Raw genomic sequence first — 22977 nt, forward strand, 5'->3', positions numbered from 1 at the left:
TGAATTCATTACAGCTATACAATCACTAACAAGCTTCTTATGTTTAAAAAATGTAAGCTGCAGTTGGATAACAGTTTTTTTTTTTCACACACAAGGTGTCAGCTACTTTTATTTACTTTAAGTTTTTCCTCAAAATTATGTAAGACCCCTTGTGAAACGCCATCGCTTCTGCATGCATCGCGTGCTATTTATTCCTTGGTGAGAGAAAACTGGGGGTGAGCTCTACCGGTGAATAGGAAGGACCGTTTTGGTCGACTTTTACTTTCTACTCATTGATGTTTGATGGTCACGAGTGCTGGTGTTTGTAAATCTAGCAGGGGATAGAACATTATAAACAATCGTAACTAGCAGTATGCCGTTCTTTATTAAAGTCGGTCTTCTGACCTACTTGCTACTTCGCTTCACGTGTCTCTTAACATTCTCGCCCCCATAGCCCCTTTCGTTTCTCTTAGCCGGCAGGGCCTTGGCACGAGAAACGAAGGGCTCTGCAGGCAAAGGATTTTCGAATTAAATCGAATTTTTTTTATTGGATGTTTGAAACAAGGAAATCTTTAACGAAAGTCCAAAACGCCATGACTCTCTCATACAGTATATAGACACGACTACATACATTGAAACCGTAAGTCCTAAAATCTAAGACTGGAAGTCCTGTCTCCAGTCTCCAGAGCCCTTCGTTTCTCGTGCCTAGGCCGTGACGGATGAAAAAATTAGAAGCGAGATGGGCTATGGGGATGAAAATTGTCTCGGAAAGATACGTTGTATTGTTAGGACGCCGAGTTTCATTGACGTATTGTGGAGATCTTCAATTTTGCCGGTCAATCACGTGAATGTTTGGCTTTTACCTGTTAAATACTATTTCCCACATTCCAGTGCCAGTCTTCATTTCCTGTCACCCCCCCCCCTCCCCCAATGTCATCAATATGGGTTTTGTTGCAGAAGCTCTTAAGCCAGCCGCACACTAGAGCAACTAGCAAAGCTATTCGCCTCACGTGCCTGTTTGCTCAGCCATTTACTCACTGCACATTTCACCGCAGACAGTGAGGAAAGTGCTTAGCAAGTTTGATTCGGAAGCCTCCATGTTGAATCATGTGAGCATTCTGCGTGTGTTTACTGGTCAGTTGATATTTCTGGCTGAGCAAGTAGCTCACGTCGCCTCCACAGGTTGAGGATTTTTCCTCTCGAGGCAAAAAATATGAAACACGATAGATATTTTCCTCAAGGCCTCGCAAGGTAAAATTCTCACGAAAAATGTCCGCACACTAGAGAAATCTGCTGAGCAAACGGGCACGCGAGGCGGTTAGCTCAGCTAGTTGCTCTAGTGTGCGGCAGGCTTTAGGCTTCTCGAGGCAAATTCCTCAATGAAGAATCCCGGGTGAAGAATATGTCTATGGAGAAACAAAAAGCTTTTACACGCGAACACAGATGCTTCTACCTTATTGTTACTCATTTTCGCGGGAACTTAATTTCGCGGTACTTAAATTTCGCGATTTGGCCAAAAAAAAAAAACGTTTAAAGGAACTCAATTTCGCGAAAATTGTCAAAATACTGGTTTGCATTAACAAAAAGTAAGTCTTAAAATTGTCACAACTGATTTTAATTTTCCAAAGCAATAGTTTCCGATGACACTGAACAAAACCATATAACAAAACGAACTTAAAACAGTTTGACTTATTCCTTTGTAACAAAGTAGAGCAAGTTTGACGACTTTGCCAAGATAATTCTATAGTAAACTGACCGTAACGTTGATTAATTATAACGAACTATATAGAAGGGTATTAAAGTTCGCGGTTATTTTTCGCGAGAACCTTTTTTCGCGGGTCTTTTATTTCGCGATTTTTTGAAAATCGCGAAAATTAAGTCCCGCGAAATTAAGTAACAATAAGGTATTTCTTTCGTCTAGAACATACTTACAGGAACACACATATTGAGCAAGTCTTATTAACCACAGTTGTAAATAACTTTATTTTGAAGGAATTACAACTGAAACGTTCAACCGACCAACTAACAACTTCGCGATTTTTACCGCGTCTCTTCTTTAACGTCACATAAATGCATAATATATCGCTTTCATTTACAAGACCCTGCTCCCAGAGTTTGAGAACCCAGAGAACAAGGTTGTTCTATTTGAGGAAATTGTTCTTGGTCTATACAATTAATCTACACATATATGCCGATTTTAAAAAATGCTTATTTTACCTGTTAACCTTTACAGCACCAAGCTAAAAAAAAAATCGATTTTGGCAGCACCTTTTCACAACGATCAGTTAATTTTGCTCTAGGGTGGCCGTTACCAAAAGATTTAACTGTATTTAGGTCTTACAGAGGTTATTTCAAGGGTTAAGGAAATAAGATGTCAGGCGCTCTTTGCAGTTAAAACGGGTTACGATGGTTTTGTGGTGCATATTAATCATAGCTTAGAACTAATCTTCAACACGAAATAATTGTCAGAATTCATCCGCGCATACAATGAAAAAGAAAAGACCTGGAAGCGAAGACGACACAAACAGGGGCCTAGAAACTAAATACTTTCAGTGATAAATTTACGTACGACCTCCCGATTAACCCGTTTATTCATTCCCAAGCTCAGAACATCAACTCTCCTCACTGGCTGCGTATATTTCCTTTAATGATTGTTATAAGAATTTGGTGGTGACATCAACGCAATATCTTTCAGGATGTAATTTTCTCTATTCTAAGATTTTGGTCTTCTTGCCAGTACTAGAGAGTTAAACCATACCACTTTGCGGACAAGTAAAATTTTCAAGACTAGAGAACATACTGCATCAAAATAATATAATTTTCAGAGACGCAGGTTCAGCGCCTTCATGATAATTTTCGAAAGTCTATTTTCAGTTCAAAGACACGTGGTACTCAGATGTCTGTCCTGTCACAAGTTCTACACCCTCCCTCCCCTCCCATGCGAATTATTGTATTGTTAATATGTCAGGCGTCCGCGCTTCCGAGATGCTCCGACTCCTTGAGCCTGAGGCGAGCGAAATCTTCAAAGATAAGATCGTCATCTTCATGCTTGTCGGGACCGCTGAAAAAAAAAAGTAAGAATTACCTTCATTACTACAATGAAATTATATTGGTAGATAACAAATTACTAATGTCGGGGTAACAAGCGCCAGTTGATGGCGACATCATTTCTCCGGGAAGTGATTGAGTCCCCGGTTTTCGTCCCAGGAAGTTTCTAAGCAACACGACGTATTTGTACGCGCGACTGCTTTCGGAGTATTCCGTGAGCGGTCGCGCTAGTTTTTGATTGGATGAAATAATTCAGAAATGCTTCGAGTTCTTCAACGAAGACTTGCCAAAAACGGGATTTATTCCCCCGACTGATATGTTATCGGCAGACAAGTGGAATCAGTCGATTTGAGGGTGTAAGAACCTGTGAAACTCACCAGAGACGTAACACAAAGAACAAACAAGACAACAAAGGACCTCAAAACAATATAGAACAGGAAAACAATAGCCCCTGGCAAAAAACAAAGAAAAAATCACAGGTTCTTACACTGGGGTAAACCCCGGTTTGACCATTTTATTACCCGTTAAACGACAACTACATTATTTAACAAGTTTAATTCATCTAATGAAGGAAGCGCGAGAACACAGCTTTCTTTTAAACTAGGAGTTCCGTACCGTAAACCTAAGGCGTGATGGACACGATAAATGGCTTACTGTTACTCTATTTTTCTCTCGAGAGTTCCACCCAGCAAACTGACGCTAAGCGTTTGTCGTCCACGCGTCACGCGCGAGAAAGAACAAAGTAAATAGAATCGGTTACTTGTAGGTTAGTAAAAACTTTTACAGGGTTTTATTTACGCATACTCACTCAGTGTCAAAGTCGATTAAGTTGTGATCTACAGGTGTGTCAGTCGAGGCAGCCACTGAAATAAAACAATAACAACTCAGATGAGCCTGTTACGAAGGACACTTCCAAGGCAGTTAGTCCAGTAAAAAAGTGTTTAGCAATCAACTAAAATATAATGAAGTAAATTAAGCGTTTCTACAGGTTTCGTTGACGTTTTGAAGGTTAACCCTTGCGCCAGAACAAAAATAGGCGACGTTGCTTGCGAATGGACCAAAAGTGTACAGAACGACGGCCACAAAAATTTTGGCCAGAGTTAATTTTTCGTCTGACTGTCAGAAGTTTACTAATAACGCGTTTACTTTTTTTTGTACCCAGTGAGCTCGCGAAGTGATGAAAGAAAGTCGTACGCCTTGCTCTAGTCGATCATCGCAAGCATGATTTTTTTAAGCCAATCAGAAATAAGCTAATCGCGGCCTGGTACACACGCGTCTTCCCGCGCTTGGAGCCGGATAAGTGTTTTCCCGCGCTTAGCGTCGTTGCCATGTTTTCCCGCGCCTTGTACTGGTGCCTTTTTGGCTTCGACTTCTGATTGGTTCAATGTGTTCTTTGCGTCTGTTGTGATTGGACAGCTGCGATTACTTAAGGAACCACTTCATATTATTATCACTCAATATTTTTCAGCAGGAGAATGGCCCGCATCTTTCGTCTCCCCAAGACAAAAAAATAAGGTAAAATTTTGATTGGCAAAAGGAAGTTAAATCAGGAGCCCCTGGTTTAATTGATCACACAACATATATAACTAAATGAAATATAAAGTGAAGCAAGAATGAAGCAAGAAAACAATTACAGTTAAGAACTCAATGTAAAAACCATGTGTCGAACACCGCTCTAGATCTTGCGAAGGCAGCGAAAGATAAAAGTTAGCTCGACCCTCCCCTCCCCGAGTATCGTACCTGCTGCCTCCTCTGTGGGTGGTTGTTGGGCCGGTGTGGAAGGAGGAGTCTCCTCGGCTGGCTTAGGATGACTCAGTGTGAAAGGTAACTCCAGTGTCACATCACTGTTAGAAAAGAACGTTTGTTCAACAAATTGTCAGAAAAGAACTCTTCATCAACAAACTGCACGCTTTTGTATTATCACTGTTCAAACACTCGCTAGTCCTTAGACACCAAAAGGAACGTTTGATCGACGGAATTTAAGCATTCTTGCACATCACTTGCAGAAAGCCAAAAGAACATTAGATCGACAAACCTTGCCATTCTTTACCATTTACGGAAACCTTTAAACGTCTAAAAAAGCGTTGTAGCCGTCGCCGTTAAAAGAACTAACGTTGTAAAAAGAACTTACCCTCCATATGCCACTATAACCCGCACTTTGACCTTGTACTGTACTATGATTCCAAGATTTTCTTTAGAAACGGTGCCATCCATTCTACAAAAAAATTAAACTATTAACAAAAACATCAGAATATAAAATAGTTCGCACTCTCGCAAAAACAAAAGCCAATTTCTCAAGAAAATAATTGCTACCACGCTTTTCTACTGTTATAAAGAACTCTAAAAGTGACCAGAGCGCTCAAGATGTTAAGAAAAACACTTCAGTGTGATTCGTGGTTTTCTATACGCTTCTTATGAACACTTGCCACTTCCTTGCGTTCTTATGGCACTTGAGCAAAGGACAGTTAAGGTTTTCATATTTGCTAAGTAGCAGTGTATAGGGGGGCCACCAGCAACAGGGTTCGCACACTTTTTCAGGCCAAAAATTCAAGGACTTTTTAAGGACTTTCCAGGACCCTTCTTGGAAATTTCAAGGATTTTTTTTATGAAATTTACCTCAAACCAACGATTTCCAGTCTGTTGTGCCGTTGATGTGCTTGCTGAAGAACTACAAAAATCGCTTATTTTGGCGGTCTTCTCATTGCCTTGAAGCCATTTGACGTTCAATTAAAAAATCAAGGGACTTTCAAGGACCAAAAACCAATTTCAAGTACTTTTAAAGCCTTGAAATCGAATCCCTGAAATTCAAGGGTTTTCAAGACGTATACGAACCCTGCAGCACTTTTATTACACAGTTGAAACCTCTTGTAACACTGTTTTAACCTCCCATAAGCAGACACTTCTCCTATGTGTGGGAAGACCGGAAACAGTAACAAAATACAACAAAACAAAATCACAGTAATCTAGTTTTCAGTTTTACTTTTTTCTACCTTAAACTTACATCGTTGAAGAGGCTAAATTGGTATCCTCGTGTTTTAGTTTTCCGTCAAGTGCTAAACCTCTTTTCTCCTAAAGACATAAAACAAAAAAAAAGGGTAAAAGACTGCAGTTCAATGAAAAACAAAAAAAATAACAAAAACAAGTGGCTACTTGTTGCCTACACTACCATGTTACACTCGTGCCGGTTTAAATATAGGTGAATGCAAACAGGGTCCGCTCCAAAATAGGCCCCCTATATTTTGGGAATTTTTAGTGTGTGGAACCTGTTTATCGACAAAGTTGCCTTGAGAGCAACAGTTTGTATGTGTGATGTGAGTAAATAACGGGCAAATACTTATAATAATGGCAGGTCCCGTGGGAAACAGTTAATTTTGCTTCCCAAGAATCTAAACACTGAGATTCAAGATTCCCAAGGGACCGGTCATTAAGTGATTTGTTCAATAGCACAACGAAAACACACGCTGTTCACTTGCAACGGTGGTCGCAGGTTAACATTCACGGGTAACAGTGCACTGTTACTCACTGACGTTATAGATTTTGCAATGTTGCCCCCTCAGAGACTTTTAGCAGGAAGCAGCTTTATTGTTAGATTTTATGTTACCTAAAAAATGAGAGCATGCGCGCTGTTGGGGAAATATAACAGGTATCTAATAAAAAATGTTTTTCTTCTGCTTGCAAAACGACGCACTAGTGCATCACGTTGTACCCAGATCTAACGGATCTATGCACAAAAGGTGGGCAAAAACTGAGGGGGGAACCTTGACTTGTTGCCGTATCTGGCACAAGTAATACCGGTAAGTAAAATAAATGTTATTTGACTGACCGACCGAGAACCACTATTAATACACAAATTTAAAGAGTAAGGACAAGTTATATGTACCCTGTTGTTAGCCAGAAGTGGTGTAAGACGATATACTTTTGATAACGTTCCACTTGTTCCTACTGGAAATCCATCTCTGTAAGAACAAATAATAAAACACTTTTACTACAATCCATGTCATATTTATGTAATAAGTACCAGCTACAGCGCCATCAGAGACCATTGAGATCATCCGTACATGTAGTTCATCTTCCTTTTGAACTTCTCACATCATTCCCACATTACAAAACAACTGTATCTTAAGTGCAGTCTAAAATGTTGTTTCCATGTATAATTAATTTAAGCAAAACAAAAAAAAAATAAAACATAAATAAACATAAATAAAAAAATAAAAAAAACTCCTTCAAGCAAAAATTTTTTCTTTTGTCTTATAGATTCTGATATTTATGTCAAAAAAGAAGCACCCCCTATCCTTAATAAGTACCCTGTCTTCAACAAGAAACCACAAAGAAACTAATTTTATTTGAATAACCCAGAAGGAGCCACAGGACACTAATTTTATTTGAATAAACCAGAAGGAGCCAAAGGACAAAAATTTATTTCAATTATCCTGACCGATGTATGTTTGAAATAAAGATTTTTTTTTTAAAAAAATTAATCCTGACCAGTGTAACAAGTACTTACTCAGATTCTAAAGAAGCCACAGGACACTTGTACTGTGCGGTTGAAAATAAGCAGATGTCTGCAAACTGTCGTACTGAGAAAGAAGAAACACAAATTCAACAACAGGAACTGCTTGACACAAAACAAAGATATTTTTGTACTTTCACATTAATTTGTCTATAGGGTAATTTCCTACATCATAACCAAAACTGTTCGCCCGCAATGGTATCTAGCTCATTGAATCTCTATCTGCTCCTTCTCATAATGAAGACTGCATGTGTAAAGAAACTCAAAAACAAGTCTTAATATTCTTTAACCGTTTTTACTCTACTTACTTGTAACTTTTATTTTCTTGCATGTCTTGGAAGAGCTATTTGCGATATGTACATTAACTCCTATCTCCTCCCCATGATAATACATCTGTCAACAGTTTGAAAAGTAAAAATAAAAATATCAGGACAGGGACTTTCACTGTGTGCAACTGCACAAGATCCCCAGAAGTACAGTATTAAAAATTGCTACAACTGGAAGAAAATTGCACACTCTTTATAACCCCCACACAAGAAGTCCATTATCAACGGCCCATAAATGGCCAATCTGGTTATGAATAACAATGACTATTGTCATGCAGCAGTGTGGCAGCTTTTGTAACCTTGTAATTTTACTGGACCTCTAGTTTAGCAGTTACTCTTGTTTTGAGGGGCAAGGAGCATTTTCCTATTGTTTGTTCTATTGTTCTCTCGAAGGGTAGAGCACCATTCAAGTGAGACCTCAAGAGAGCTGACACCCAACCGACCCATTTTTGACCCCAGGAACTCTTAACTTTTGCATGTGACTGACGGCGACAAGAGACTTCTCACTGTCAGCCATGGGCAAAAGAGAAGTGCTCTGGGGTCGAGAATGCCAACCGACGCTTTTCATCGATGCTTGAATGGTCCTGGAAGAAGAGTGAAACAGTTTCATGATCTGTGTTTTGAAGCTAGACGAAAAGTACCTCACCTCTTTGTCTAGAGAAGCTTCAATGTGGAGCTTATGAGTGCTCAACATGAATTCCTTGTCTGTCTCTGCCTGTGGCTGTTGAACAAAGTTTGACACATAATATCACAATAATGCTACTTATGATGGTCTGGATACAACAAGCAATGGTGAGGTGAGATGAAAGAATACTAAGGGTGCCTCTAGCAGCCACAAGCTGCCCATTTGTGGCCTGTGACATTATCATAAATGTTGTTTGTGTGATGTATCAAACACAAGCGAGTGTGTTTTATCGCATTTCTGAACACGAAGTAGAGAGTTGACAATATGACCCATAGCAGAGTACTTTTGACCGAGTTCGAGGTGACACTCTCTTGAGTATTTGATATGAAATTATCTTTTTAATCGAAACAAAAACTAAGGAGTAAACAAATAAATAAAATCGTTAAATTCTATGCTAATTAACATCAGATATCCAAACCACCATCATGGTTATGGTTTCCTTTGTTCTAACCTGACGAATTATTTATGGTTGTGAGAACAAGGATTTTCAATGCTGCACGTCATTAAGAAATAAACGAGCCAAATGCGCAAATGCCTCCCTCTAACCAGCACACAAAGAAAGTCCTACCCCATGGCCCAGGGCTTGTGGATTTCCCTGTAAGGCTAGTGGACTTTCGGGCAAGTAACATTTTTCAACTTTTTTGTTCGCAGATGAAGCCCATTGAGAAAGAGGGGCAAGTTGGAAAGACAATTCACTGATGCACCCTGGAGAGAATTCATAATTCTCATCAGGCATAGGAAATAACACTCACCTGAGGCAAAGGGCGTTCTGGTGCATAAGTAATTTTCCTGATGGCTAGTCTTACAGTGTCACTAAAATGTACAGTAAAAAAACTGTTATTCTTGGTTATGTCACAAGAAAATGGTAAATTAAAATCAAGTTACAGTGATTTTCAATAATAAGCAAACCCTGAAGTTTAAAACCCAACTAACGATTGCAATTTTTCCTGCTGTCAATCATAATTATGGCAACAGCCAGCGAACCTTGAAAAATGGAAACAAACAAAATGGATCAAAATCTACCAATCACAACCAACAGACGTTGCCTTTGAAACGGTAAAAGTGAACTTTTCCTGAGAGGTCTGCTTAGATGATTGAAGGCAGCAAAAAATGTGACAGTTGACTTGAGCAGAGTTCGCATATTATTCAAAGGTACATTAAATCTGATGGATTGACAAGATGGTACAAAACATGAACACTATGTTAAGAATTAATCACCTTTTTCGAGGTTTTTCTTCCATTGACTCACTGACATATGTTTTCAGTTCATAATCTACCCCACAAGGCTACAGAACACAGAAAAAGGAAAGGAAATGAAGATTGTCTTACAAAAAAAAAAAAAAAAAATTCGAATTAATAAGTTGACACTGGCTAAAAATATTGTTTTTGGACGTTTCGGCCACTACTGTTGCCTTCTTCAGCAAGATAAAAATGCAAATGTTCAACGGCATCCTGTTAAAATATGTAACGAATGTGTGATAAAAACTAAATGAACTTTCCGAGTGCAACAAAAGTCTCTAGAGCATTCTTAATGAGTCCATGAATTCTTAATGCTATTGTAAACGTTTGGTAGCGCTATGTGTTCGTTTATAGCGTTCCTATCTCGCTTCAAGAATTAGTCGTTGTTTCCACACCATTGACCTGTCAACAATTTCGACGCTCTCCAAATCTATTTGATGGTCGTTAAGCATATGGTGTTTTGCCAACAAAGAGTTTTTATCCAATGTTGCGATGGCCTTCGCGTGTTCTTTCATACGTGTTTTAAGCGCGCGTGATGTCTGACCAACATAAACACAGTCGCAATCGTTACACTTGATCTTATATACAATTCCTCTTCCTCTTGTCTTACAAGCCAATGTACATAAAATTCAATGAACTATCACAAAACAATGATAGAAATGGCATACAACACATAATCAAATGGAAATGTGTTTCTTTTTTTAGACTATACACATACAAAGTTCAAGGAGCGATGGTGCATGGGAGAGAGGGGGGTAACATCATATGCCTGTCAAGAGTGCAGTCTTGGTAACTCTAATGAACATTTGATGAGAATGCACATGAGTGGATGAGAGCAAGTGAAAGTTGTCAATCAATGAGTCTCCTCATCGACTCTTAGAGGTCACCAGACTTGGGACAGTTAATACCTTTTCCTTACTTAATTACAGTATTTCTGGATTGTCAAGGATTCAATTATTTATAAGACATTTCAAACTAAACAAGTAATGGAATAACAAATTATTACAGCTGAGACTTAAGCCACAGCTAATTCCACTCATTTGTCATAATTGAACAATACCTTGCCGGTGTCTCCAGGAGCCGGCTGCAGTGTAACTGATGATGGAGACCCTGGGGGTAACTAAAAAAATACCTCGAATAAATTTACAATTAAGATTCTTATAGAATGCTGCTTTAAGTCTGTACTCAGGCCAAAGGCCAAAGCATTAATTTTTCTTTAATTTTTCTTTAAGCCTACTTAGTTTTGTTTTTGTGTGTTTGTGTGTTGTATAGTTTGCTATGTAAATGTTAAGTATACCTGACCTTTTTATAAATTATTGTAATAAAAACTAAGTATGGCTGCCCAATCTTGTTAGCCAATCATGGTTATTCTGGGCAGCCATGCACTTTACTTTATTTCTTTTATTATTGTATTGTTAATTTAATTGAATGTAAAGGGTGCAAATAAAGTTGTTGTTGTTGTTGTTGTTGTTGTTGTTGTTGTTGTTGTTGTTGGTTTAAAAGCTTACAGCAACTAGCAGTATTGTCACCCTGGATGGGATACTAGTCCATCACAGGGTTACCCCCAGCATTTTGTCAGATTGCCCAACAATTCGCTGCACACTTAATATACTCCTGGTTGGGGAGAGGCTGCACTGCGAGAGTAAAGGGTCTTACCAAAGAACACGACACAGTGACCCCAAACAGCCCTCAAACTCAGATCGCTCTATTTGGAGTTCAATGCGCTACCAATTAGCCCACCAGCCCCTCCCCCATAAAGTCATGCAGCTCTTAATGTTAAGCCAGAGGGGGAAGGTGGTGGGGGGCAGGGCATATCGGCAGATTGTTGGTGTCGCAGATGGTGCAATCACCAAATGACATAAAACAGGATTCAAAATTATCAAACGTAAATTCATACAAGTAAAGTAGAGAGAAAGTCTAAAATAACAAACTTGGTTATCTCTGTACTCTGATAGTTATACATTGTACCTGTCACTATTTTTTTTTTAACTTTTTAACATTGTAAGAAGCAAACCTCAAATTTGAAAGGATAGGCATTAGCCCCAAGTTTTTTTCGCAGCCTCTCCTGAAGCCTTGTCAGTGGTACCTCGTCTTCTGGTTTTGGTGGATAAACTTGTGTGGTGGCCTGTTGTAATACATTGTCATAACTAAATTAATATGATGTACTACTACATAAAATTCTGATATAAAAATTAGTTGTCGCAAACTTGGTTACAATATAATACAAGATAACATCTAATGTTAATAGATGAATCCCAAGACCAGAGGACATGGTTTGTTGTGATATATCAGCCTCAAATACAGTCACATGCACAAAACTTTTCAATAAATAAACATCTCTACATGAACATTATGATCTTATGAATGGAACAGATGTTAAATGAACTAATCAGTTATACAAACACTGAACATTCTAACTAGTGGTAACAGGAAAGGCTTTTAACAAACCAGAAACAGGTCTTTTCTGAATGTAAGGCCAAGCACATCCAAATCTTCTCGTCCATATCTACCAAGAACAGCACAAAATATGCACACACATTGAAAATACAGCTGCATGTAAGTACTCTTTATTGCGGTTTTCAGTGTTAAACAAACTCTGAAATTCAAAATCCAACTAACAATTGCGTTTTTCACTGCTGTCAATCAGAAAACAGAAACAAACAAATTGGATCGAAATCTACAAATCGTAACTGACAGACGTGACCTTTTTGAACCGGTTTAAGTAAACTTCTGTTTCTTGAGAGGTCCGCTAAGATGATTGATGGTAGCAAAAAGCGTAAACCATTGCTTGAGGATTGAATTTCAGAGTTCGCATAGCACTGAAAACTGCAATAACAGTCTGCTTAATATACAATTAACAAGAAAAACCAAAATTAACACATTAGGGTTAATTTTGGCTTTTCTTGTTGAATGTTCTTTGACAAAAACAAACTTAACATAATGGTGTTGTCATTGTTTACATACAATTGCTTTGGTTTTGGTTTTACAACACACAATTGAAACGTTCTAATGATGATGGGAAAATTATTATCAACCAATCAGATACAAAATCTGGAAAATGGTCTTTGTCAACTGCATTTTATCACATTTTGTTACTAGCCTGGTTACAGCTATCTGCTTTAAGTTCACATTGGCTTGTTTTCAGTCATTGTGACTGGTGATTATACAATTCCTTGGTTTTGGTTTTTCACAGCACTCAACTGAAACATTACAGTGTATGGCACTATATACATGTATTCGTATGTTATATTTATGGGAATTGCATGTACAGCTACATCTGACATTGTAAAATTCATTAAATATTCATGAAGGTGCAAACCAATCCCAGCACAGTGTTCAGATCACATGTACACAACTGTAAACCCCAATACAAATCAAACAAGAGAATTAACTTTTGATACAAACTCCTGCTCAGCTAATTAGTATTCATTAACTTTTAATACAGATCTCTACTGATTCGCATAACAATACTTTGCATTCAATTTATTGTTTTCATTTCACAAGTAGAATAAAATATTCGCGTCCATCTGTATGGCCGTTTACAATGGCTCGCCTATCGGCTCGCCATTGTAAACGCCCATACAGATCTCCCGCTCATATTTTATCTACTACTTAAAATATAACATCATGAATTAGCCGAAATTGTATTACATGAACACCAAAAACTCATTTTATTTCCGATGCATTACTTACCTAAATGCAGCCAGGACATGTGCAAAAACTGGAAAAAATAAAAAATCTTGTTTACTTGAAAGTGAAGATATTCATTCAATAAGACAAATTTTCAGTGTTTCAGTAATTTTTCAATTCTCTTAAATCCCAACAGTTTATTTAGCTTTCATGCAAAAATTGAACCCTGATTTCACAAAATAGCATTTATTACAAAAGGCTGAAGTAAAATATCAAACACTTGAGACAGTGTTTTGTCTGGATATCCAAACACCAAGCAAAAATCAAGGTGTTTGGATAGCCAATGAAACACTGTCTCAAGTGTTTGATATAATTTCTCGATTGAAACAAAAACTATGGAGTAAATGAAGAGATAAAATCGTAAAAATATATGCTAATTAAGACCGGGTATCCAAACCCCCTTCGCAGTTATGATTTTCTTTGTTTTAACTTGATGAATATAATTATGAGTTTGAGAATGAATGTTACAAAATGCTGAATGAATGTTGTCACTTTCTGATCTGTTTCCCACGTATCACTTCAGAGCAAACACTCTAACTCACACACAGTGATGTTAATTGATTTGACAGAACTTTTCTTTAATTTACAACATGAAAAACTGTTGCAATTCTACACTCCTTGAATTTTTTAGAATCTTAATAAATTATACAGAATGTAGCTCACCTTTCTTTCCATCTTTGACATAATCAGGCTCTATCAACACAACACCATCTACAAAATAAAAAAATGTGCCTTGAGCAGAATACTGGTTTTAAAATTTCATTAAAGCTATAAAAATATATCTACACACAATGGAAAGCTTTTCGTAAGCCTACACCTAAGCCTGGATAGCAGCTTGCTGTGTGAGGATTGTGGGCAGAATGACAAATTTTACATGGCAGTTTAGAATGCTGACTACATACTTGAAAGTACTTACTTTAATGGGTGAAAAAGTCATCAAAAGGGCATATCTTACCCACGGGATCAATGTGATCAATTATGTGACCTTCAAAATCCCTAAGCTTATGGGAAGAAAAGTTATAAGAGTAGGCATAACTTACCCACAGGATCGATGTGCTCAATATGATCTACAAAGTCCCGTTTTCCCAGATAAGTTGTGATCTGTAAAGGAATTAGTTTAAGTTTGTTTTGAAGTCTACCATAACTACTACATGATGTCAATCAAATCCAATTGAAGCTTATATACTACAGTTGAATCTCAATAACTCAAACTCAGGTTAACTTGAACCTTCTTCAATTCCCTCTAGGTCTTTTTTTATCAATTTTACCCTTGAAAGCTCAAACCCTTGATACCAGGAACCTTTCTCAATTTCCGGCATTTTAGTATATGTTTGCTAAGGGCCTAGTCAGCCCCTGTCAGCTCCAAGGATAAATAAATTTTATTGATTGATTGATTGATCGACTTTTAAGGTTTGCATTAGGGGGAATCAACTGTACCAGATATGTAGCTAAGAGCTATTTCACCAGCTAAAAGATAGCTTAATAATAGCTGAAATTTCACCAAAAAATTAACACACTTTGGATAATTTTGAAGGTATAAAGACCACAAGAACCAGCTGGGCACGATTATCTTTGCTCCTTTTGCAAGATTGAGTATACACACTTGAGTTCATGCATATGTTCATGTAAGTGTGACAGTTTTTAATTTTTTGAAATCTAATAAAACTATTAAATATTAAAATTCCCAAAAAAGGCATTACAGACATGGGCAAGCATCTGAGAAAATTTGCAAAATTAGATTTGATTTGTGTTGCGTTAACAAAATAAATGTAGTTCATGAGAACACGCATGATCTCTAGATTTCAATTATCTTTCTTTTTAATCAGTAATAAACATGTATATTGAAAAATTATATCATAATATGATTATTTATCAAAATATACAGCAGGCTGCGGCAAATTATTTAACGTCAACATCCTGAAGAGAGTTATGGAAGTTATGCACCAGGGGTAAACAAAAACTCAAATTCCAGCTTGCCATTCAGAAAAGCAGCATTTATATTTTTGCTTAAAAGAGGGGGCTGCACGCTTATCTTAGTTAACAATTTTATAACAAACTTTAGCAGCAGAACAAGAAGAATAAAATTACTTGCCTGGCAGGAAATATACTTGTTGTGGATGACCAGATGGCACTGTTTTTGATGATTATATTAATTTTATTTTCCTCAAACAAATAATTATATTGAAGAATTGTTACATATCGATGACCTCCACGCTTCACCAGTTTTGCAGTATGTGTTGAATATTATCTAGGCACAGTGATTTTTTACAAAATGCAAAGATTTTGGTGAGAGAAAATCTGACAGTTGTTGAATAATAAACCTTGGATTTACCAAATTAACACCTCATTCTTAGATTTTATTTTATGCATCAAACGTATGTTTGCATGGGTGACTAATAATTTCCTGATAACTTTAACAATTGAGTTTCCTGTTTGTCTCAGCTGTTACATAATCAATACCAAAAAATTATTCATCAAGAAGGAAAAAAACACTAGAATTAGAGTGCCTTTTACAAGCATGTTTCAAACCACTAGGGAGTAATATTTTTCCTGGCGTATTCAAACTCACTGTAAGTCACTCACGAAGCATTAAAAATTAACACTGAAAAGAAGTTCTTCATCTACTATTATGTTAAAATCACAAAAAGAATAAATCTCATGTCCGCAGATTTGTCACAACAAAATCTTTCTGATTAAATATTCACTGGGTAACATGTTTCTGGCTTCATTAAGATTTTATTTTAAAAAGCTTTCCACGGCCTTATTTTTTCCTTACTCTTTCTGGGTATACAAGAAGTCTGATCTCGTAACCTGCTTCTAGTAGGTTTTCCTTTCAGGCTAAGTAATAGATGTAGGCCTAATCACTTGCCTCAACTTTACTTATAAATAAATATTAGTCAATTACAAGCAGAACTCTGAGGCTATGAATCTCATTGTATCCAAAATTGAACATTGCAATGGTAAGTCCCCCATCATCAGGTTTGTTGGCGAGTTTGGAAAGTCACTTAGCATGTCATCACAACCATTTTTTCCCAACAAATAGTAAGCACTTCTAAGGTGTTCGCCGTTTGGCAGAATGGTTGAAATGACCATTGGTTGAATATACAGGTTGAAAATGAAATGGTTGAAATGACGATTGAATATTGTTAAGAGTTTTTCCAAAAACAGCAAACCGACCGAACAAGATGGCGTTTACCATTTATAATTTAGTTTCCGGTTACTGCGTTCCCTCGATGGGAGACTGGAGACCGGAGAAATAAACAAACGGTACAGAACTTTCCGACAGTTTGTACCAACCGGAATGAAAGGAATACTTCAAAAGGTAGTTTGAAATTTCTTAAAGGATTTTCTGGAAAATTACAATTTCATTTGCTTTCCAACCCTATTTAATCTTAAAAATAACATAGAATCAAGCTACACAACTTAGAGTAAAAACAAGGTGACATATGCCAATCAACATAAGAATTTTTTAAATCTCTTTTACGACATTTTTTAGTGCAAGAAATTCTTTTAAAACCTCTCATTCATATTATAATAATTCTCATGGGAGCATTATGGTAATTCCTGGCTGAGAACATCTGCAAAAAAAATTCAAAACTAAACATTTTTCCTTCTTAAAAATAATTCAAATGCCTATTTCCAATTTAGTTAATCTAACCTGTTTTCAGATTTGATATATACACAACTTTATTAAGCCAAGAAGAAAATTATAGAAGATATAAACATGTACATAATCCCTTCAATGCCATTCGATGATTTACGACTTCTGAGGCTCAACGAAACCTCAGACATAAGGATCTATTAAGTTGCGCCCAATGCTCATTCTAAATAAAAACAACCATAGAAAAGCGAAAATGGTTTACTGGTAACACTTTATATATCTACACACCAAAAGCGTGAACATTCGAGCCACAAGATATCAATATTGAAGCTGTAAATCTATGCATAATAGGGTTTTTAACGAAGCTAAACATTGTAAACAGCCATCGGGTATGGCGAATTTAATACAATCTACGACAAAATATTGGTCTTGGTTTGTGATATTTTAAAATGTTTTCTTTCTTATAATTAAGCTTCGATCAGCTAGAGTTGAAAAATAAAACCTACCTTGCCATTTGGAGATGTCTTTTTGAAGACGCTGCGAAAGGAAGGGTTAAAATCACTGGTAAAAATTTATAGCTATAGCTTAATTTAAATTCTATGCTATATCCAAACCAAGTGAAGTAGTCGTTGTTTTTATCAATTTCACCCGTATTGTACAGTAAAATTAAATTTTGTACACGTACTACATTACAAGAACCTTAGCAAATCGCGATAAAGCAAAATGAACTGTGGTAATTTTACAATTGCAAGCGAACGTGGAACAAGGCCACATCAAATGAAAACAAACACGCAAGCATTGCAAATGTCTTCTTACCGTGTCCCAGCTTTTTTCGAGTCGCTGTTCTCCATGTTAGAAACAAGCAGCTACAACCATGAAGCGAAGATAGAGCTGCGATCGTAAACGCCTTTAAAAATGAAAGGCTATAAATCACCAGCTGAAAATTCAGCTCCAAGTTAGAATTGTACACAAATGCTCCACTTCGTTTCTTTCAGCAGGGAGGGCCGCGAGTTTCAGCTGGAAAATTACGGCGCGCAAAAGGGTAATCGTCGACGAATTACAAAAGAGTTACTGATAGACGAAAAAAAGCTGCAAAATACTCCTTCCACATCAGTGTGAATTGAATATTAGAATGCTCAAATACCTCATTCAACTCTTAGCAGCTTCGATTTAGCGCACCCTTTTCCACAGGCTAGCTGAAGCATGCGCAATGCCTGCACAAGTATTGTGTGACGTCACAAGAGTCAATTCTTTCGATAACAGACCGAAACAGGTGTACGGTGCATTTAAAGGAAGCGGCTACTTTCGTGAATAATTTAAATCTTCTTCCTCTAAATTCGACAGCAAACGTTCGACATATCGCTTTCGAAAATGCATTATCATGTAGCGTTCCATGGGTAGCGATAAGTAGCCAAATTACGCCTTTATATAGGATCGTTCTACAGATAGGTTTCCGTTAAGACGAAATTTTGCGCGCTGAGAATTTTGTAAAGATAAAGAAAAACCCACTGCTATAAGGAGAAAAATACACTACAATTTTAATTATCTATAAGTCTGGTCATTATTATATCGGCGACTTTTGAATGTAGTCGGTATATTTTGACTTTGAAGCCTGGGCGAAGATCGCTTCCAGGGGAAAAAGTCGAAAGCCCTTAAGCTGGCGCATCCAAAAAGATCTTCTTACACCATCAACATTTTACGCAGTTGAAAAAAATTTAATAAAGTATTTTCTTACCAATGGACTTATCGCATCGCAATCTTATTGCCGCAAGCACGGAAGTTAAACAGAGCATTTAAAATGGATAGTATTATCCAAGATGGTTGCCATTTATACCGTTAATCTTATCGAGTATCTATTTTGTTGCTCACAGTGCGTACTCACGCTCGAATATTTCCCCCTTGTCGATTGATTAGCGAAGAAAATTAACATAGACGACAATTTTCGTATGTTTCTAATGGTGTCGATGCAATTTCTCTGGGGCAATTTAGGTTTTATTTCAATGAAACTATTTCCCGGTCGTATAGGAAGGTGGGATGAACTCAACAGTCGAATACTGTTGAAGTTTTTAATCTCAAAAGCTCCTTTCTACATATATTGCCGGCCGGTAAATTAATTGGTGTGTTAGCTGGGCTAGCATGGGCTAGAACCAGTCTTAATTTGCATTTGTGACAGGACTATATAGGTTATTTAGCCAAGTTTAAGCGGTAATTTTGGAGTAATATTTCAAAACTTATAGTTTTTAAAATCTTTTTCTGGTAGTAGCAAATATGATTCTGAGTCTCCTATCACAAGTTTACTGGATTTGCTTATTACTTACAAAACTGATATTTTTTGTTTGGTTTCAGAAAAAGGATGTTTTTTTTCATTTAAGACAATTTGAGTTATAATCAGTAAAGGATTCGTATAGAAACTTAACTGAAACGAAAAAAGAAAATGTTTAATGACTGTGGATTCTTAGCTTCCTGAAAAGAAGTTGTTTTTATTGTCAGAGTAGATGGATAACCATTCATAGCCCAAAAGAAATGTAAACAACGCATTTTCAAGTAGTTGAAGGGAAAAAACTAAATGTAAATGCCGAAAAGCTTAATTGGAAGCGCATAATATCAAGTTAGAGATTGAAAGAAAAACACAGATGTCTGAATATCATTTACAAATGGATATTCTCATTAAGAATGCATATAAAAATTGTGTACGAGAAATCCTTTCGGAAGGCCTAAAAGAATAATAAAATAAATAAAATGTTCTTACTATAAATATATAAGAGAAATGTAAAAACCTTTTGTCGCAATATTAAAAGTCCTTCGAGGGAATTCCTCAACGGACTGCTTTTAAAATTGCGTAAAATACACGTCGGAAACAGCGAAAGAAAGCAATATTTCAACCTTTATTTGCTTCAAATAAGAGCCTTTAAATTGCTGAGTATTCATTATTACCCGAGATGTCAGTTTGTTTGGCACATATTTATTTCCCCCATCAAAAGTCCTTCTTTTACATTTCACTATAGAAAAAACAGAGGTGAAAGAAATATGACGTTATTGTGTCCGGAATTGTGTGTCATTTTCTTTTTCACTTCGTGTAACTAAGCAGGGTTTCTTTCTTACGGTTTACCAGTTTCATAAGTTCCCACTCGTTGTTGATTTTATCGTCAAACATTTTTACCAAATGGATTACAATTATATATTCCGTGGTGCAATTGGCTGGCTGTCACCTGGGCATTTGTACACAAAATGCAATTTATGTAGGAAATATGGAATAAAAACGTCATGAATTAGTGCAACAGGCAATTTTTTCTTGCCGAATTTCAGGTCTGCACCAAGAATTTTTTTTGGAAAAGTTTAAACAAATTCGAACCAATTGCGAAATATATGTCCTTGGCAGCAAGCGATGTTGTCGAAGTTGGGATCATTTTCTGATCTGCGCCATCGTTAGCTTTCGTGCTTTCTAATGGATTCCTGAAATGCATTGTTTTGTTCGGCTTGCTCTTGTACTTCTTCGAAATTGTGCCCAAGTAGTCTGTTAATGATGACACATTGGAGTGATGAAATTGTCCCTTTAAGATTTTAGAAATATTATTTTGTTCCCATTTAACTAAGCGATCAATTTTTCTCCAGAACAACTTCTTTTCAAGGTATTTAAATGGTTTCCAGCGTTAAATTGGTTTAAGGGATCTTTGGTGGCTTTCTGAGCAACTTCACAAAAATCGTTCGTTAATTGTAAAGACGTAAATTCTCTTTTTAAGCAGCATCGTTTTATGACTAAGCCCTAATTAACTACATACAAAACAGAATACATTTCGGTTAGAGATATAATCAATTAATCAAACTTGACCATTTGCAAGGAGAAAGTATGACAGTATGTTTAGAAACCGAGTTTCGCGTTTGTTGAAAAGCGGACAAAACAAACATATTTCGTTTTAAAAGTGACAAAGAAATCCTGGCTGATTCATTTCCGTGAGGAGTTTGTTCACATTGTCATCTATTTCCATCCGCCACCCACCGTTAGCTATCTTAATTTCCTGAGTGAGATCCTCCTCTCCGCACTGGGCTACAAATGATCAACTTTTAACTTTAAGCCAACTTTAATCACTCTTCATTTTACATTATTGTTTTGGGGGATAAGGAAACCCTTTCAGGCTTTTACAAGATCCCCTATTTCTTAAATTTTATAGCTTCTTATTGCAATCAGGTATAGTTAGCTTATAACATACATATATTAATCAGAGCATCAGATCACTATTGTTGAGTTTCCCCTAAAGTGGGTGTGTTTTAGAGCTTTGCTTTCCTTAAAATTATGCCTTATATGGATTGGTGTCAGAGTGTTCTTTACAATTCACCTTTTGATATAGAGACAGGTGCCACAGATCCATCAGCTGATCTCAATTATTGCTCCTGATACTGCCAAATATGGTTATTTTTTACGAAGCACTTGAATGCTCACTCAGGCGATAGCACCCTAGGGTGGGAAAATTGTCGAAGTCTCACTCATCCCTACCCTCCCATATAACAATTTGTTATTAGTACCCAGATGTTCCCCACCCCTCATTCAATTTGGCGCGAAATTTAATGAGGTCACTGAGTGGCACAAAGTACGAAATAATAATAATAATAATAATAATAATAATAATAATAATAATAATAATAATAATAACAACATTGAGCATGGAACATTTACACCTTTGGTCTTCACCACAACTGCCGGAATGGGAAGGAAATGCTTTATAAGATACCATGGTTGACTAGCGGAGATGACTGCCATCAAGAAAGGAGAGCAATATGCAAAAACCATGTCATGGATCAGAAGCCGAATTTCATTTGCATTATTAAGATCTGCACTCATTTGTCTAAGAAGCTCTAGGGCACGAAGAAGACCTCGACGAGACATTAAAAACACTGACATTGACGTTGAAATTGCAGAAAGTGTGTATTGTAAATAGTTTAAATAGTTTTTCTGTTGTTATTGATTGCTACTCGCGTGCGCCGGATTACATCAAACGCACGATGTAACCATTATGTTTCCTTCGCATTTTAAATCGCTCATTCCAATTTTAAACGCTTCTCAGCTTTTATTCATTTTCTATTTAACATATTTTGCTTTTCATATTAACGACTGTATTATAGAACCTTTTGTTGTAAATAGTTTTGCGCTATAGTTAATTTTTAGAACCTTTTTATCCACGTGTTACCTTTTTTTAAATATTATGTGAAATAAAGTTGTTGAATTATTTAAATTATTATTATTATTATTATTATTATTATTATTATTATTATTATTATTATTTATTTTATAATAACAATAATGTTCTTAATAACAATAATAATAATAACAATAAGAAGAAGAAGAAGAAGAAGAAGAAGAAGAAGAAGAAGTAGAAGAAGAAGATGAATAACAACAAGAAGAACAACAACGACAATTATAATAATAATAATGATAATTTATGTATAGAGCAAATTTTAAAAAGTGATCAAATGCGCTTTACATAGATAACAAAATACAGTTAGTAAAGATGATGATAATACGTACAAAATCTACAAACAATTAACAACTAAAATCTACAGACTACAAGTTAAAAGCACGCCTAAAAACGGGTCTTTAATCTTGATGTTCAAAAGCTGATAAGGACTCAAGGTGATTTATTTCACTTGGCAGACTGTTCCAAAGTTTTGGCGCAGCTGACATGAAAGCTCTAGTTCCAAAGTGTGTAGAGGCTCTATGGTCGGGCGGAGGAAACGTTTGTCTTTTCGACCTATGCCCCACTGGGGGCCCTGTTCGCAGCCTATGGTTCCAAGGATGGATAACATTATCTGTGTGGAGTAATAACACAAGTTATAATCCAATCTTAGCTTAAGTTAGCTTACTACAGTTTTGAGGGGATAAATGGGCCCAACTTTGAACGCTTTT

At 36.6% G+C, this 22977-nt stretch overlaps 2 protein-coding genes across 2 annotated transcripts in view; one reads left to right on the top strand and one right to left on the bottom strand.

The window, feature by feature from the left end:
• Positions 1-1944: 1944 nt before the first annotated feature.
• On the bottom strand, positions 1945-18292 carry LOC144663428 (beta-arrestin-1-like). Its single transcript, XM_078524373.1, has 19 exons — positions 17895-18292; positions 17585-17615; positions 14518-14578; positions 14141-14188; positions 13481-13508; positions 12236-12293; positions 11802-11912; positions 10848-10907; positions 9767-9834; positions 9301-9361; positions 8510-8584; positions 7846-7930; positions 7532-7604; positions 6908-6983; positions 6029-6096; positions 5159-5242; positions 4768-4871; positions 3836-3890; positions 1945-3040 (listed from the first exon to the last, which is right to left on the bottom strand). Exons 1-19 carry the CDS (start codon positions 17927-17929, stop codon positions 2944-2946), a joined length of 1278 nt encoding a protein of 425 aa, XP_078380499.1. The 5' UTR covers positions 17930-18292; the 3' UTR covers positions 1945-2943.
• LOC144663400 (E3 ubiquitin-protein ligase TRIM45-like) overlaps positions 17517-22977 on the top strand; it is a 173183-nt gene continuing 167722 nt past the window's right edge. Inside the window, exon 1 of the mRNA XM_078524329.1 lies at positions 17517-17529. The gene's annotated coding sequence lies outside the window, so the exon portion shown is untranslated. The remainder of the gene's footprint in view (positions 17530-22977) is intronic.

The sequence above is a fragment of the Oculina patagonica genome, chromosome 8 (genome assembly GCF_052425735.1).
Source record: "Oculina patagonica isolate OP01 chromosome 8, crgOcupat, whole genome shotgun sequence".
Lineage (NCBI taxonomy): Eukaryota > Metazoa > Cnidaria > Anthozoa > Scleractinia > Oculinidae > Oculina > Oculina patagonica.